This window comes from Manacus vitellinus, unplaced genomic scaffold (assembly GCF_001715985.3).
Source record: "Manacus vitellinus isolate BGI_N305 unplaced genomic scaffold, ASM171598v3 scaffold_55_pilon, whole genome shotgun sequence".
Classification (NCBI taxonomy): domain Eukaryota; kingdom Metazoa; phylum Chordata; class Aves; order Passeriformes; family Pipridae; genus Manacus; species Manacus vitellinus.
This window is the reverse complement of record NW_021940651.1, coordinates 2,825,214-2,844,098: the sequence shown is the minus strand read 5'-3', so window position 1 is coordinate 2,844,098 and position 18,885 is coordinate 2,825,214. Positions and strand designations below refer to the sequence as shown.

Genomic DNA, 18,885 nt, shown 5'->3' with positions numbered 1-18,885 from the left:
GACGTAAATCTCAGGAGAGCAAAGTACCATTGAGGAGATCAAGAGAATGGTCATTTACATTGGAGATGTAAGTGGCCACTTACATTGCAGATACTTACTCTCTGCTACCTCTGTATTTCTGCATGTTTTCTTGCTCTCTTGGCCCATCTTCCCTGTACATCTCATGTCAGACTGCTTGGCTGGTGTTGGTTCACCCTCAGTCTGACCCTCGTAAATGACTTTAAGATGTACACCAGTATGTCAGAACAGGCACAGAATCCCACCCACTTGGTAGGATTCCCTTCCCTGCATGGTGTGCAGCTGGGGAAGCATTGTTCACAGCAAGACACCTGCAAGACTGCCTGAGAAAAGGTTGCTGCCTCTGCAAAATCCGGCACTAGTACACCCTTGCCAGCAAATATGTGCCAGCAGGTGAGACAATACCAGTGGGTCATACCCAGGACTGGCATGGGGAGTGCTGTCCTCCAAGCAGTAGAGCTGCCTCCTTGCCTCTCTCATTGCCAGCCCAGGTGCAGATCTGACTCGACTTGCCCTTCCCCTGGAATCCCCTCTGCACAGAAACAGATAGCTTTTGAGTCTGAATGATGAGACTTTGCCTTAGTCTTCATCCTCTTTTCATGGAAACCCATCCATTCCTTCTGAATGTGTTCACAGATCAGTCATCTCAATGTCATGAGGGTACTTACCAGGGAAAAGGGGTTAGGGTGCAAATTGAAAATTTGTAAATCCTTCAATCCTCGGGGATTTAAATATGCATTGTTAGGGCCAAATAGGAAAGTAGGCAGAGCACCTCAAAATTATGCTGCATTGCGTCTGTGCCCTGCCTGTGTTGGACATGTTAAAGTAATCTGGGATGTAACAGGAGTTATTGTTCAGGGTAATCTCACAACGCATTAATCAAGTAGTGTGTTCCTTTGGGAGAGTAAGGCTTGTTTCACCATTTTACTTGGAATATATGAATGTAAATACAGATTTACAGTGCAGCCAGTACAGTCAAACTCTGTTGAATTGCAGGCTGGGAGAGTATAAAATGTACCCTGTGTACAGGCAGTGAAATCCTACCTAATATCTATTCTTCTCATATCTCAAGTGAACACAGGTCTACTAAAGAGTATAGAGTGTTTTAACCTCCTGTAGTAAAGTACCTGCATGCTCCCATTATGCCCATTTCATAGAGGTAAGGTTTTAAGTGGTTGCCAGATGTTATACCCTCCTGCATTTCCAGGCTTGGGGGGCTTTTTGCTCTTGTATATTCTTTCCCCTTTCTGCAATCCATTGGTTTGGAATGAAAGTTACGCTGGTGGCTTGATTGTTGTGAGCTTGCAAACTCCTGGTGCTATACTTGGAGTTCCCTGGGGCACGAAGGTAAATCCAGCCCTAGAAACCCAGGGGGATCTGTCCAGATGGGCAGTGATGAGGGGAAGATGCTACAAAAATGTCTTTGGAAAGCTCTTAGTGTTTCTCTTCCATGAAGAAAACCTGTATGTCATGGTCTGCTAGGATCTATATGTGAATAGCTGATGCTGCTAGATTTACACAACTACTTTTTAGTGCTGCTTCTGTGTTAAAACAGGCCTTTCTGGTGCTTTTTTATGTGGAAATCTTGTAGCTGGGTGTGGTGGGGAAGCCGTTCGGTGACTCATACTGCAGGGAATTCCCTGATGAATTAGAGTATTTTTACTTCTGGACTTGTGCGCAGTTTCCTTCAATGCCGAGTGAGCGGCTGATAAGAGCAGACTACAAAGGCCCATTCACTGTTCAGCCACCCTATGTTAAAACAGGGTGTTTATGCTTTACAAAGCTGAAAATCCACTCCACGTAATGTGGTGGGTTCATGGCATTTTCGTCATTAGGAATCCCAGGTGCTCCGAGTGTCTAAGCAACAACAACAAAAAAAAAAAAGCCAGAAGCGGATGGTGGTGGAGTGCACCCGGAGCTGGGATAGCTATAAATAACAGCGATCGGTCTAAATGTCAGGCTTCCTGACAAACCTGGTGTCTTCAGCTGGCAGCAGTGCTGATGGCCACCTGTTAGCACAGCGTCCAGCCCGGGCGCAGGCAGAGAGCCTGTGTGGAATGGGGGATTTCTCCTTCCCCCAGCATTGCCACGCTCCTGCACTGCCTCTTTGGGAGGAGGGGTTTGAGGGTCATTCATCTAGCCCATGGCACAGTTCACACGTGAAGCCTTGGCTTTGTCGGGTCAATGGCTGTTGCTGCTGGCAGCGAGGGAGCAGGGCACTCCGCCGGGGACTCTGCAGGGTTTCTGCCCCGCGGTTCTGTGCACGGATGTTTTGGTTTTATTTCCATTTTGTAAAAGAAAACCTCACATAATAAAAGAAACCCAGTATAATACCTCAACACAACTCTTTAGCTATATAAAGAACTGTCTTTCTCTTCAAAATATTGCACTTATAAATCTTAAAAATGCCAAAACAAAGCCAGGCATTTGGTTTGGAGAAGACACTTCTTATTACTTGGTAAAAGTAAATAGTGAAATGAAAGGAAATGAAATAAGACCTTTGGAAAAGCCGTTTTCTCCCTTTTCCTCCATGCCTCCTCCTCTCCTTCCTCTCCTGACTCCATCTCTCCCCCTCCCTGTAGAACAACTGCCCATTTGGGTACGGTAATTCCAGAGAGTAAACTTTAACGGGAATGCCTGAAATGTGTCTGCTTCAGCTTTGTGTTATGTCTGTAATTTGAATTATTTGCATTTTGGAAAGGTATAAATTGCTCTGGTGTACTTGGGTTGGCTGGCAGCCAGGAGGGAGTTGCCTCGGGCCCAGACCAGGCGCGTTGCTGCAGATGTGGCAGACGTACAATGGAAACTTTTGTGGGCGAGCAGCCCTCGCTGCTCCAGCACACGCTGACAGGAGGCGGCATCCCGCCTGCTCGCCAGGCTCCCCAGTGGATGGGCGCTGGGGCAAAACCATTTTCTCTGGCATAGGCAGATTGTCTTGATGCTTAGGGCTCCCAAAAACCATTCTGAAGCCATTATTCTTTTTTTTTTGCTTTTAATTTCAGCTGAACTGTATAAACCTGCAAAACATGTTTACTGTAAAAGGTTGACGTAGTGGTCTAAGGTTTCCCTCCTGGAGCTGATCCCAGTCCGTGGGCGTTGAGATTTCCCTCTTGGTTCACCAGACGTAATATGAGGAATTGTTGGCTTTGGTTTATTTGGGTTTTTTTTTTTTTAGTTTCTTGCTTCATAACAACTTTTCCTCCCAGTGTTTTCGTTAAATGAAATGTGACTATCTGCTATCTGTTAATTAGTTGTCTATTCCCTACTTCTTCCTCCTCTTCCCTTTCCCCTCAATTGCTGAGCAGCGATGGTCTGGACACTCTCAAGGGAATTTCTTGGAGCAAAGCCCGTATTGTTCTTATTAACTTCCATAAGACAAGCCATGGCTCTGGATTTTTATTTTCCTAATAGTTTAGATTACAGCATTTTTGTCATCATAAAAATTTTAAAAATGCATAAAGGCAGTGCTGCATGAAGTAATTGAAAGATGAATTGGAGATGGAATAATTTTGAATTTTACTGAAGTATCGGCAGGAAATAAAAACCAGAAACCTGAATCAGATCATTCGTCTTGCAAAGCAGAAATTAACCATAGTGAAAAAACCTGAACTTCTGGTAATCCGTTTACAAAGGCAAATTGAACACATGTTAACTACTAGTCTGGACGTCTGTAGATTTAAAAAAAACCAACCCAACAAACCCCTTACAAAGCAGAAGTTCCTAGACTTTGCAAAATGTGTGACGGTGTCGGAGTTGTGTTGCTTTTACAACTGATTGAATTAATTAGGGGCAGGGAGGGAGGACTTCAGGGCCTCTGTGAGGAGAGGGCTGGCAATAGAGGAGGCTGCTCCCAGACAGGGGATGTGTCCTGGCTTGCTGAATTTCGGTCGGGTTTTTTCTACTGACAGCTTAGGGGAAGCATCTGTTGTATAAATTGTGAAGTGATCACCAGTCCTCCCGAGAAGTCTACTTCAGTTTTGGCACTCTCCGAAGGACTCGTTAAGGAGACTGTAGCACAGTCTGGCTGCTCCTTCTTTCCCCACAGCCGAACGTGGCAGTACCAATTAAAGGGATTCCTTTTCTAGCGTCACAAGTTAAAATATAGGAAGAAACTGAGGGTAGGTCTGCTAATTGTTTTCCTACAGAAAGACCTGCCAAATCCACTGTGGTATTTGTGCTGCGGCCTTCACATTGCACTTCTTTCCATACGTTAAAAAAAAAGGGGGGCTGGACATTAAAACAATTGCCAGGGCTAGTCCCTCAGCAGCATTCCTTTCACAGTAGGACAGCTGTACACAAAAATATTATTTACAGACATTTGTAATAAATCAGGCAGTTCTAAATGCGTCACCTCCATCCTGGCCATGAAAGTGAACAGAGAAGAAAAAGTACACTCACTCTTTTACCTTTCAAAGAGCTGTTTTCCTAAGGCAGACCCCGTCTATGTGATGAAGTTCAAAATAACTAATATTTGCATTTGCATGTCCCGATGCCACAACAAATGTGCAAAAGAGATGACATAAAGTCTCAGTTTCCTGTTCATTTCAGTAGCATCTGACAATGGTGTCACTCCTGTGTCTCTCCTGCCCAGCTTAGCCAGCAGTCTGCTTATGGCCTTTAATTTGTGTTTTCCTAGGCCTGCAGAATGGAAACCTTATGTTCTGTATTATTTTTCTAATTTCTTTACTGTTGAGGTTTGAAGACGCAGGGAAGTAAGAGCCCACCTTGTTATTGACAAGTTATTTCTGTATCAGTGATGTGCAGAAAAAATGACTAGACAAAACCAATTTCTTCCCCATAAAAAGTTACAGCTGTGGCTTAAATCTATGTTTGCTTGAAAACAGAAATACAGTAAATTAGGAGGACCCAAGACATCACTAGAAGCAGCTCCAGAAGTGCTAAGCTAAGTGTAGCTAAGCTTAACCAACTTTAGAATGAAGCAAAAAGCAGTGTTTCCCAGCCTATGGCCTTGCCTTTTGATCCAAGCAGCAGAATTATGACAAGCCAAACTAGGAGTATATTAAAATCAAATACTGCATGGCTGAGGAATTTCTTAATACTACCTTTCTTGTTGTTTTGTTTAATATTAATGTTGAATATGACGTACAGCATAGGTAGTAATCAAAAGGCCTCACAACGTAGCAGTATTGTTGCCTGAAGGGAGCTAAAGTGTACAACAGTTGCGTATTTTACCATTCTAGTGTCAGAACAAACTCACAGCGGCTTTCCCCATCACAGCATCACGTACTCTGGATTGTGGTTCTCCCCTTCAGAAAAGCTGAGTGGACTCCTGCCATGGGTTACCCAGATGGTCTCTTAGTTGGGCAACACTTGGGCAATGAGTTTTGAGAGCTGTTTTTCATATATGTAGTGCCCCTTCAAAGAGATTTTTTCGCAGAAGTCATTCCTTTCTTGTCTTGGGAGAGGAAAAAAGGACAGAAGTAGATATCTTTTTCTTTTGTCTTTTAGATGGTCACCATGTGTGGGAAATGGAAGCCAAAACTGACAAAGAAATGTGCAAGCCAGTAAGTCTGCCTTAAATATTTTAACATCAAGATGAAAAATACGTATTGCCTTCTCCAGCACTGTTACTAAAGAGGGATTTCCAAGGCTTTGGCACTGAAACAGAACAAGTACTTAGGCCTCCCCTCCTGGAAATCTTTCTTTAACGTGAGCATGGGGTAAAAAACCTTCTCTGGAAGCTATCCCGAAAGTAGGAGAGACCATTTGGAAAATATTTTTTCATTGTCCAGGATGGGCCAGCCCTGTCTGCTCATCTTCTGTCTTGCTGGGTCAGTTCTTTCCTCTGCTCCCAAAGCAATTTCTGATCGTTTTCCTTGGCTTTCCTCTAACTCCAGCAGAAGAAACCTGAGTACCCTCACAGGAGATTAACCCCACACTAGAGAAGTGTGGCTCTCTCAGCCATGACTTAAGTGGGAAGTACATCCACTAATCCGTGTCTCCAGCAATATGCAATACTTGCAAACCTGCAGGCAAACAATTTAAAAATCTCAGCTGAATTCAGGCCAAATGCTAAGATGAGCATTCAATTTTATTCTTTCAAAAAGTGCCAAGGGAGGTTTTGATGGTCATAATAGATTTCACTGTGCATTTGTGTAAGTTGATGCCCTAGCAGCTAAGTCTTTCCTTAACCCCATACCTGGAGCATTTGGTTTCTGACAGTGGAAGATCATCTACGGGCTCTCCAGCCTTTCTTCCTGTATCACTAGATGTTCTTGCAAGATCTCCCATCTACAGAAACTAGCATGCTTAAAACTTCCTGAGTTGTTATATGTAAAAATACTGCACTGTGGAAAATGGAAATATTTGAATAATCCTGTCCTAATGGCTTTCAAAGGAAATTGTGTTAGCTTGAGATATACTGGGGATGACCTGCCAACTGAGCTGTTGTGCTTTCTCCTGCTGAGTTAGAGACCACAATTTGATTGTGGTCCCAGATTCTTGACAGAGGCAGGAGGCATAGAGCCTTGTCCATATGCAGTATCATATTTGCTGTCCAAAGGGAAGAAGTGAAAGCTAGAGATTTTGTAAAGATCTGAACCACGCTAAAATAATATCCCTACTTCTAGAGTCCTTGGAATGGACACAGGAGTTGGTGGGAGGCCATCTTTGTCCACAAAACCTACGTTTCCCTGCAGAGGATGTTCTTCCTTGTGAGCCCAAGCACCTCCTTTTCAGGGTTGACGTTTGAATACTGTTGTACTGCTTGACTGCCTTAGTCATGCCTTGACTTTCTGATGTGTTGCTTTTGCAGAATTCACTGGTGGTCGAGATACCACCTTTCCGCAATCAGAGAATTACCAACCCTGTTCAGGTCAACTTCTATGTCTGCAACGGAAAAAGAAAGAGAAGCCAGTACCAGCTTTTCACGTATCTCCCTGCTAATGGTAACAAAACATGTTCCTTATCTCTGCTAGTAAAAACTGAGATAATGATGATTACTTAGAAAGATTTATGGTTCTGGTAATTTTTTAGTAACCTGAATAATTTGGATGTATACCTGGTGTTCTAAAATGAGAGTGAGAATCAACCCATGAGAGGTGCCTTTCTCTCTGCTCTCTGCACAACAGACCTCCTCTGCAGATTATTTCCATTTGTGTTGGTGGCAGAGACCTTTTGGAACAAGGGCTTATGCTTTTGGGAGCTGAAGAACCACAACATAAACACATGTGTAGTTACAAATTGTGAAGGCACTGAGCTCTCTGCTAAGTTGCTGTCAACCCTCAGTCTGAATTTCTGGCCCCAGAAGATACATTGCATTTGAATAACACTTCTGAATTTGCACCACAGCATTGTAAGCATTCTGGGCTCTGAGCTGGAAGTGATGTGTGGATTCTCCTTGCAGTCATCCTGCACCTCGCTGTCTCACAGGGGATGAAAGTTGAGATGGGCAACATGGATGGAGATCAAAGCGCTCCATACAAAATGCTTTATGTATGGGAAATGTTCAGAAACACATGTGCCAGTATTTTTTTTTAGCTTATATTGGTAGCTGTGAAGTGACAATAAAGTCACTCATGATAGCTGAATTCCAAGCAGGCTTGTAATGAAGATTTTAATAGCAAATAAATTTAGATTTTTTTTTTTATTGTTATTTGAAATGGCTCTTTTTCTGAGAACACTCTTTTGGGGAAGGCAGGAATAAAAAGGTACTTGTTTTGTTGTTGTTTTGGAAGGAAGAGGAATTAGAAAAATTATTAGGTTATGCTTTTTTGTAGTCTTTCCAAGTGAAAATAGTCCTTCTGAGGGAAATTCCCACAAAGCAATACTCAAGTCATGTCACATGACTTGAAGAGACCTGCCAACTTGTTGCAGGTGAAATCCCTTGAAGTACACATTTGGAATTTCACCCAGTTAGCATGCATGCACTTCGGACTTTTATCAGGACTTTAATTTATAATAAAAGTACAGGAAACTTGACATGGGCAACTGACTGCTTACTGCATATGTGCTGTGTAGCTATGCTTCAGTGAGTCAGCCTACTTATGCAAACTTCATCCCCAGTGGGGATGTCTGTGTATATTTAAAGACTGTTCATCTCTTAAATTGGAAAGAAAAAGAGTTGTTATTCTCTTCCACAACACTTTTCAGCAACAAAAATCAGTTGTAGAGGCAATCAGGTATTGCCTTGTCACCCAAGTTCCCCTCATAAATATTTCAGATTCATGCCTCATGTTAACTGCTGTTTATTAAGCAGCATCTTCCCTCCAACCTTTACACAGGCGATTTTTTACCATTGTATTCTAAACCATGGGAGCAGCATTCACTGCTGCAGAGTTGGTTTATGCTACCCCCATTCTCTGTTTGAAACATTTGATGTTTCATTTGATGTGAAGAGACGGGAATATATAGCTAGTGACAGGCTAGCCTAACAGAGAAACAGCCTAGGCTTTATTCTGCAAAGACATCTTTAATTATGGTAATTGTTGAAATCACTGGGAATCTTGTTTAGTCTGCTGTACCAATTTAAATTCACGGGAAATCTTTTCATTTCAGTGTAGGGAAACCTGAAAGAAAAAATGTAACACCAGGGTAGGGTAAAGCAAAGGTATTTGTAGTAAATATGCCTTCCTCCCATTCCTGTTTGGTTCTCCACTCACGTTCTCTTAATACACATGTATATGTGCATATAGGTAATTGAGAAACATATTATGTTCTTTGCAACCTCTCTCATAACAGTGGTAAGAGTGAATGTGCTTCTGCAATCATCAGAATTAATAGTATAGTATGTTTTTATTATGCATGTGTTGTAATGCCTGTGTTAGAGCTTTAAGGTTTTGCCCTTACGTAGCTGGTGTTTTTTTCCACCTTGCCTTTCAAAGATACGTACAATCACCTCAACTATGTATTTAGAAACCATATATAGTGACTGAATCAGTGATTTATGCTGCTGTATTTCTAGGAGTCATTTTAGGATGTTCTGCCTTAATTGCTTTCAGTCACAACATTCTCATAATGATTCAAGACGTTGTAGAAAACTAAAGTTTAGCTCGTAAGGAAAAAAATACTTGAGTCAACAGCCACTGGGTGACCGGTGTAAAAAATGTAAATTATGTAAATGAGATAAGTGATTTTGGCCCAGTTAACAGTTTGTCTCTTGTTTAAACAAATCCCACAAACAGAGAAGGTGAAGAGTTTTGAGAAGCAAATGTCAGTGATCATCAAGTGTAAGATGTGGTTTCACACAGATCAGATAGTATATTGTAAGCTACTTCTCCTTCCTTGCTTTAGGGCTAATCAAAATGCTATTATTTCAGTGCCTACTGTAGTTTTGCAGGTATTGCTGCATGAGGGAGCTTTTAAAAGCTTCATAATGCACATTAGATGTATTTTACAGCTCAACTGGACTGTGCCAAAGCAAAATACCATATATGGACTAAAGCATAAATATCGTGTGAGCCCGCTGGCTGTGATCCTGGGGTGGGTGTGGGTACATGCAGACCAGTGGGAGAGCCATGGGCTTGCTGTGCAGCTCCCACCCCGACCGCAGAGCAGTAGGGGTTTTTTTCCTGTAGCTCCTATTTCTCCTCATTCCCTAGGGGAAAACAGCCAGTGGATCCAGGGACACGTGGCCTCACTCATCCCACCTCCTATGGATGGTCCTATAGCGTCTCCATGGAGTACAGCTCTGTGACATGCAGTCAGCACAAGCTGCCATCTCCAGCAGAGTGTTATGGTTTCGTCTCCATAAGACTTCTCCCGTGCTGCGGAGATAGGGCAGGATTGTACCTTTCCTCTGTTAGCTCAAGTGTTTTGCAGAGCAGGGACTTACTTTGTGAAGATGAGTTCCTGCTTCAGAAACAGAAAAACGCTGCAAAAATGAAAATCTTACTGCTCTGTAAATGAAAAGTTTAAATAACAAAACAAAACAGAAAGTAGACACTTCACAAATGGAGCCAAGGTCTTGAAAATGAGCTTGCTTAAGTCTTTGGCTTGGTATAGACTGTAAACCTAAGTACTCATAATCCACTTTTAATTGAAATTTTGATTTATTGTTCTTCTAAATCTGAGCAATCCCTGAATCCTGTCTTAGCCTATATTGTGCAGAAATGACTGTAATGTCAGTTTTTTAGTATTACTTTAATGTTACGCATCACTGAGCAACTGCATATCAGTTTTGTCCTGGAGCCTGCAGGCTGTAGGCTCTTGAGACTCCTCTCCAGACATGCCTGGTACAGAAATATAAGTAGTTTCCATACCATTCTGGCACAGGTGAATTCCCGCAGCTCATATGGTAAGTACTGATACGTTTTGCATCGCCACATCCCATCAGAATTTGGGGAGGAAGGCTCCGGACCAGACGCTGCTGTCAGGAGTCTGAGCAGAGCACAGTGAGCAGACCCTTGGATATTCACCTTTTAAAGTGCCTCCATTGCTGCAGCTTTGTGCAGATGGGCTCTGCGGCTCCATTATGTGCAGCAGAACATTTTGGAAAACCATTGGTGAACCCTGCCTTTGTGAACCCTACCCTGTAGAAAAACAGTTGGTTTTAATTTCTGTTTATGACTGCATATCATTTTGCTTCCATGAATTTATTATATCATTGGCCCATATATGCATTTGAAATAGGAGGAACAGTCTTCTGAAATCACTAGATGTAAGCAGTAGCATTTGAGGGATAAACTAACCTGGAGAGCCTGAAGAAGTACACAAGCAACCAGACGTATGCTGTGGTTCCAAAACCTGTGTTTTCATCTGCTTAAGAAAGCTGAAGGCGTTCTCCTGCTCAGAAGACAACTCACTGAATGATAAGGGTTAGATGTCTGTTTGTTCAGATTTCTTTTAAGTAGGTACATCAAAATAGAGGAAATGTGTTGAAGAATTTATTTTTTGCAGATTGAAGTGAGTGTTCTCTATGTTTTCTAATATCTAATGAATGTTGATATCAAGAATGGTGAATACCAGAAAGTTTTCTTGGAAAATAGACTAACCAAAGACAGGCAAGTTTGCCTAGAAAATATTTAATAAGATTGAAAAATGAAAGTTGATGTGTTTCTTTTACTGGAATGAAAAAGTACACTTTTGCAAACAGTTGATGATAAAGTATTTCTGGTTTCTGTTTCTGTCAGGCTTCTTAATTGTCAAAGCATTATTAAAAAATCATTTCATTGCTTCTAGTATTTATTAAAATGGTGTTAATATTATGGGCAACTTTTGAGATGCGTTTCACTACCCATAGGACCAGATTTTCAACTGCACAGCCTCCAGCAGAGCCAGCTTTTCTGCAGTTCTTTTGCCTCCCTGCAGTCATCTGCACAAAGTCTTCAAGGCATTGAGCTCTTCTGAAAACCTGGCCACCGTGATTTGGTGGGGATGCAGGTCCTTGAAAGCTGCATGTAGGCAGTTGTGCTGAGAGCCTGTCTGTGGTGACTAGATGTGCCTTAGTATTGTGGTTTACAGCACAGTGGTATGAAATTGAAGGTCTTAGAACTGTAGAATAGAATCATAGAATATCTCAAGTTAGAAGGGACCCATAAGGATCATAAAAGTCCAACTACCTGCTCCTTGCAGGACCACCTGTTGGTGTACATCTGAAGTGCCCACTGCACATTGTTGTCAGCATCCTCCTGACTTCCTGCCTCTGCTCTAGAATTATCCCCTTTCTGCGCTACAGATGGGTGCAATCAGCACTTTTCTGGTGACTGCACTGAGCAGCCATGCCTCTTTATCACCTCGGCTCTTGCACCAACACCTCACTCTCTGAATTAAAAGGTGACATTGGCCGCCTTGGCAGAAAACAACAAAATGAGGATGCAAAGTGTTGTCACTCTAATGGGACACAGCACACAGCTTGTGCTGATTGTCTCCTAAGACCTCTCACCTCTTCAGTATTTGATGGATTTTCCTGCTTGAGGTTGGCAAAATTATCAGCCTAGTCCTTTCTGAAAAAAGATGATGATTTGGAGGCTGTTGGGGAAGCAGGGTCTAATTCAGAGCCTGCATTGTGAATGGATTCTAATCTGTGGTTTATGCAACATGATCATGCCAGAGCCGTGGAGGGCAACACCTCGACAAGGGGACTGAGCACAGCTGAGTCAGGCCTGGAGCCTCACACCTTCTGGAAGTGTTTCCATCCAGCCCAGGGAACAGCCAGACTGCTGCAAAGCTGGTGCAGGGCAGCATAGGACAACAGAAGGGATGAGGAGAAATGTTGACCGCAGGGGACTTATTTTAGATGAAAATAAGAATCACAGTTACTCATTTTTACACTATACACTGTCACAGTTTATTTCATTTTGGCTGCTCAGTGGTTGGTTGTTACTTTTGACATATAATAGAGTAACTAAAAGCAGGTAAGATTTTGTCAGTCCTGTTTCCATTTGTCAGTCCTGTTTCCATAAAATTCATGATCACCAAGTGCATCAGCCCTTCTACTCCCATCCAGCAGCCACTCAAGGTCTGTGGCAGAGTAGAGCAGGCACTCACCAGCATTACACCCCTGCGTGCTCTAGTGGATACCCAGCTGGTACCACACTTCATCCAGGCGACATCTGTTTTCAGCAGTCAGCCAGAGCTTAGCCAGCCACATCCAAACTGGAGATGCAGTCTGTCTTGATCTCTAAGGGCAGAACTCTGCCTCTCTATGCGGTGCTCCATCTTCACCTGGAAAGCCAGCATTACCTGTGTGATGTCCCTGAGACAGGCTGGGGTGGACAAGCACTGTATAGAAGCCCCTGGCTGTGTCTGACCATCAGGGTCCACAGCAGCAGCAATGATCACTCATAACAGTTAACTTCCAGTGCATAAAGTTGTCTTTTGGCAGTACTTCTCTTTTCAAATATTTCCCTTCAGATAACAAAACCCAACCTGTAGTTTAGGTCACCAAACCCTTCTACATGAGCATCTCAAGGACTCCCTCCCTTATTTCTCAGTGATTTCACGTGCATATGTTAGCAAGTGTGGAGCTTTGGGATCTTCCAATTAGCTTAAAAGTCAAAAGGTAAAACTTGTCTGAGGGAGTGGAGTTTAGAGTTACATGGGCTGAATTACAGGAGATGCTTATTTTTGTTCTCCTCAAGTGGCTGATCAAAATTAATCTAGCCCAGTAATTGATCCTAAAGGGGAAACAGTGGTGGAGGCTGCTGGAAGTGAAATGCATGGGCAGTGAAGACTGGGGAAGAAACTGCATTCCTCTGAAGACAAAGACCATGTTGGAGCTGAGATGTCCGAGGTCAGCCAAGTCCAAACACCTCTCCAGAGAGGATGGATCTGTGGATAGGACTGGTGCTGTAAGGATGCCCTCCTGACAACCTGTCCTTGCAGAGCATCTCACAGGACTGCCAGTGATGAGGACTATCAGGCTGCCCCTGTCCTTGCAGGACCCCTTCCCACAGACCCTGCTTTCCTATTCTTCTCCTCTTGAAGCAGGGGTAAAGTCAGCACTGGTGGTGTAATGTTGTGCAGCATCATTGAAAAACACCTCAACCCAGTGAATTTTAACGTATCTGACAGAGATGACATAGAAAGCCTTGGCCAGTGTAGCCTTCCAGCTCAAGGCAGTAGTGGAACCAGGTGCTGCACTGCACTCTGGGAACAGCAGTAGAGCAGCCCAAGTGGGCATGCATATCACAGGACTTGATTTTCATATTCAGCATCATAGGATTTAATAAAGTGTTGTGATGGAAAATTGTGCCTTTTAAGAATTTTCCCCTTTTTCTTTTGAAAGAAAGCCAATGCCCATCTTCTGTACTAGCACAACCCAAATGCCCTCCACCTACTTTCCACTCCTCCCAACCCGGTTTAGCAGTGCGTGCACCAAGCTACCATATATAATCTTCTGTCTTATAAATATGAGTAGAATAACCTAATAGTTTAACAGCTGTTGAAAAGCATTTAGCAAATGAGTTAGCTAGAAAGCATTTCCAAATCAGATAATGGCACTGTCCGAGATTATATGCTGAGATGTATGCGCAAGGCTTCCATCTTCCTGGAGCTATTCTTGTATAAAACTTTACATATGCATCTGATCCCATAAAAATCTATCCATGCAAACCCAAAAAGGGCAGGCAGGCATATGTTAGAGTTAGCCCTCCCAGTGAGCATTAACAGTAGCAGTGTACTAGCAAGACAGGGTGAATTCAGATACTTGTGCAGATAAAAGCTGCATTCACACATGTGCTGCCTACAGCTTCTTGATAGCATGAGGCTCCCTTTGTTTCTGAGTCACTGTGTTCTGGATTTATTAATTAACAGCTAAAGCTTGATAGTAACTTAACCTTTAAAAATGTTTTGCTTTAATAGATGGAAGTGCGCAGATAGCATCTGCACAGGTCCTTGTAGTGACTGTCTCACAGTATCCCTGGGGATGAATGCTTGTCCCTCGTCACTGAGATTGTCACTGCTGCAGATATGTTGGTGGGGCATTTCAGAAAGTTTTTTTCAGCCACTGCTGCTTGGATGCTACCAAAGGGGGGATTATATTTTCTGAGGGCAGCCAGCCCCTTGCCTCTCCCTAACTGCTCCACAGTAAGAACAAGGGGAGAGGTCCTTGCTTCACTCGAGCGTGCTGGATCCAGCCAATGCTGCTGCAGCAGCCAGGATTTTGTCTTTGCACAAATCCAGAGTGGCTGAGCTGTACCTGGAGATGTGTCCACATCCCTAACTATGTCTCTGGTCAACCAGCAGCAAAGGAGCAGCAGGAGCTGGGGAGACTTGTGCAGTGTCTTCTGAAGGTGTGCTGCCAGCATCAAAACTGACTGACAAAGGAGGATTTCAGAGGCATGAACAGCCTGTCAGAGTTCAGCTCAGTAATGAAGATTTAGACACCTAACTCCTGAACTCTCTTTGAAAGCCTCATCCCTAATTCTTACCAATTGCAAGACATTTATGCTAGAAGTTGAAGAAATGTGTGTGTGCATATGATGAAAAAAGTAGTGTTTTGATTTTCATACTCTAACCAAAATCTGTGTGCTGGTGCCAGGGAACTACATCATAGTCTACACCATGAAAGGTAGCTATTTTGTTGGATAGGTTCAATCAAACTTAAGGGTAAAATAAATATATTATAGGGCCATAAATATCTACATTGATGATACTACATGGAAAATGGGAATTTGTTAGTTAAATGTTAATCAGGATAAACATCTGTTTAATTTATATGATTTTATTTTCTCAGTTTGCATATTTTAATAACAGCCCTCCAAAAAAGTTTAAAAACCCATCTGGATTGCTAAAGTGTAAAAGCAAACAGACTTGTTAGAGTTGTCAAAAAATACATATAATTTATATTTGAGCACTTTCTGACTCCCTTTACTGAACGTGCATGATTTATTATTTTTCTTCTAGGTTTGATATATTAACTTTTTACCTGCTAGAAAGGCCTTTCATTTAATGTGGGCTTGCAGAACTGGCTGAAATATTTCTCCCAGATTCAGACACACACAGAAGGACCATTGTCTTCCACCAGTACCTCGGTATGATGTCATAACCCTGGTCTTTCTGAGTAAGAAGCTTTGATTTATAGCCAGGGCTGCTGCCAATGTGTGGTTCTCAGAACTTCATATTAAATTAGATGACATAATGACATGTGTTCAGAATCTAAGAAGGCATCATCGAACCACTGAACACCAATTAACAGAAATTAATTTACTTATCAGACTAATTTATAACAGTGAGCTCTGTCATATTTTAATATTCAAAATCAAGCACTGTTTAAAATTGTCTGTCAGCTGACCTAATGCATTGTGAAGTAATAGGCATTTAAAAATTCACCATACAAACCAAACTTGCCTTCTTTTTTCCCTTTTCATGGCAAGAGCCAGATCCATAGCAGAGTAGTGTCTCCCAAATGAATAACGTTACTTCTGAGCCTGACTGCATGTAAAAACAGTATCATCTTTTGTGTATACAACTTCACACATTCTGGCTTCATTGCTGAAGTTTATTATGGGCAAATCTCAGCATATGGCAAATTCAGTCACAATTTTTCATTCTAGCCAGCTGAGAATCTGCAAGACTGGGTGCTTTCTCAGCACCATGGAGCAGTTTTGAGACAGAATGTTTGTTGCTATTTGGTATAGCTCTGCTGGATTTAAGAAATAGCCTGGTTTCTGCTGAAAGTGCTTGCAGGTTCTGAACAGCTGTAGGGCTTTGCACTTAATGGCCAGTCCAGGCCTGCTGTGTGACTAGGAGTGTCTCTTTTAGCTGGTGGGGTTTTACTATGTCATTTAAGATTTGAAATATTTGAGCTAGAGGTTAGTCATCCTAATACTATTCTCTGTTAAATATTAATCCTGAGAAAATTAATGGTACTGTCTCTATCTCATTGTGTGAAATGGATGTGTATTATGGCAGCTAGCTTACCGTGCCTCCATGAGGATCTATGAAAAGGGCTCGAAACCCCTTTTTTGAGCTTGGGTTGGTAAAGATTTGCAGTTAATGAAGCATGAGTCACTAGGTAAGTGGTAACACTAGTCCCCAGCTGGCCAGTGAACAGCCCTGTCTGCTGTGTTGCCTTGTGCAGAAGTTTGTCCAATGGGTTGCCCAGGGTTCTCCTGTGCAGGTCTAAGATTTGGACTGGATCCTTGAGGGTCCTGTCCAACTCCAGATATCTATGATTTTCTGAAGGAACCAAGTAGGTTCCTACCTAGGAGAAAATGGTGAAGGTGGACACTAAGGTTGGTATCCTCAGCTATTCTATGTCAGCTGCAGTTGCTCACCCCAGCTGAGCATCTCAGTCCCCCAGAAGTCAGTGAGACAGTGGTTAGGGTGTGTTACATACAGGTATTCTAAATTGTTTGAGTAACACCACAGACACCATGAGGGTGGGTGGGTAGCCACTGAGCACAATTGCAGGCTGTTCATGCATTGGTTTTGGAAGGTGTGCCATGAAATACCCACAGCTCTTGCTCTGGCTCTCTGCAGTCCTTTGAAAAGTAGAAGAAAATAGTTGCCCTTTCAAAGAAAGCATTTAAGGTGGTTTACATCAACTTTTGACACATTCATTGTATTTTCAGAGTGTTCAGGATATCAGACCCACAGCTAGTTTGAGTTTGGAAATAGAAACACTAGCAAAGATTTTTGGCCCTTTTTACTCCATTTGGTGAAGTTACATAGGCTAGGGAGAAGCAGGTAACAGGACAGAGTAGTGTAAATAAGCTGTTAACAGGTGTAATGTGGCAATTCGTGGTATATCTGTCCTCCACAAGTCAAGTGCTATTGTTAATTCATGTAAAATACTGAAGTTGAGGTCTGCCCAAAAAGAGAAGTGTTAATGTCTTACATTTCTTCTGACATGCTCAGCTTTGCAGTTCTGATTCCAGATCATTATAATGGGTTCTTCATGGAAAAAAAAAATATCCTATAGACCTTCCTTCTCCAAACTGGTACCCCATGAAGACATTTGCGATTTTTTAAAGGATAGTGAGTGGTTGCCATCCCAAGTTTGGTAAGATGCATACATTCACTCTGCCCAGGGTTAATGGCTGTGCAAATAGGAGAGCCCTGAAAAGTCAGATACAAATCCCTTCACCATTTCAGAATGAATACTTTTCCTGTCTTCTAGTGTGATACCTGTTCTAGTTATGAGATTAGCCTACAAACAATATATATGATAATGAGCAAGGAGTGACTTCTTTTACTGTGCTGAAAAAAACATATTAAAAAAGGTAGTGGAGACAATTCAGTTGAATGAGTTCAGGCACCTCTGAGCCTAAGTGCAGGTAAGTATCTGTCCATTTAAAGACAGTTTGTTTCCCATTACATGAAATAACTGATCCTCAGGAGTATCGGTTCAGAGCAAAACACTGTAAACAGATGTCATATAAAATGGAAGTACCACTTTAGTCTCATATCCCTTCTTCTTGCTTCCCTCTCTGGCTACCAACCTACTGTTAGCAAACAAGCTACTGTGACCTACCCTGACTGGCCCTGTAATTAACAACAGTCTCTATTTTCCCTCTGAACTCTGAATTATAGGCAGCCAAGAGTGTCCTTGGTTGCTGTCACCATCTCCAAGGGAGTTTTTGGAATGGAGTCCTGCCCACCCATCAGTCCTTTGCCTGGTGCAGAGCAGGACTTAATGGTTATCCTCTGTTGGTTGCAGCCCATGTATGTCAGCGTAGCAACACAAAAAAAGAGATTCACAATATTCATGGCCACTAATCAGACCTCCAAATGAACCCCATGGCATTGCTTTTATAAAGAAAATAATTCAAAGTTAAGTGACAAAAAAGTGCTTGGCAAATCAGGTAGCAAAGGTGTGCTGTAGAAGAGCTACGATGAGAAACCAGCCTGAGATCAGGAACCTGCCTTCTGCAAAGTCTCCAGCCTGCCTGCCACCAGGGCTATAACCCTTCTCTGGGTTATAACAAGTCAGACAACTCCAGGGTTTATTGGAGTTGTATTAGCAGTGGTTGAGCTTGGAATTATTTAGCACAGGTGTTTCTATAACAGTGATATATTAGGAAAATTCAGTGTTCAACAACCATCATATTTCCAGCTGTGCTGTGGTTAGTGCTAGCACAGTGAACCTAATATAAAACATGTGAGAATATTTGCTAGCTCAGGAACTTGTTGAAGGTATTTTCTTACAATATCTGAGCTGCTGTGTTTATCTAGGTGTGTTTCTTTGGTCTTGCATTTTCGTAAAGGGTGTGATAGTGGTTTTATAAAGCTGTCAGTGAACCTGGAATCTGCTTCTCTGCAACCAAGTGCATTAGTAGCCCTGCTATCCAGTGTACAGCACACAAGGTGGTGAAAATAAGATTATGAGGAATCCAATGGCAGTCCGTTATCCCCAGCACATTTGTCTTGAGCAGCACCTGTGCATCTGTTACATATATAGACCTGTTTTTACTAGGGGTGCTAGAAATCCTGAAACAAGTGTTGCAAGCATCTACATGTAAA

General features: G+C 42.4%; 1 protein-coding gene across 1 annotated transcript in view; it reads left to right on the top strand.

The window, feature by feature from the left end:
- Window positions 1-18,885, top strand: part of NFATC1 (nuclear factor of activated T cells 1) — a 101,633-nt gene that overhangs the window by 49,696 nt on the left and 33,052 nt on the right. Inside the window, 2 exon segments of the mRNA XM_018081667.1 lie at window positions 5,488-5,543; window positions 6,794-6,926. Of these exon segments, the coding sequence (XP_017937156.1) occupies window positions 5,488-5,543; window positions 6,794-6,926 (189 nt within the window).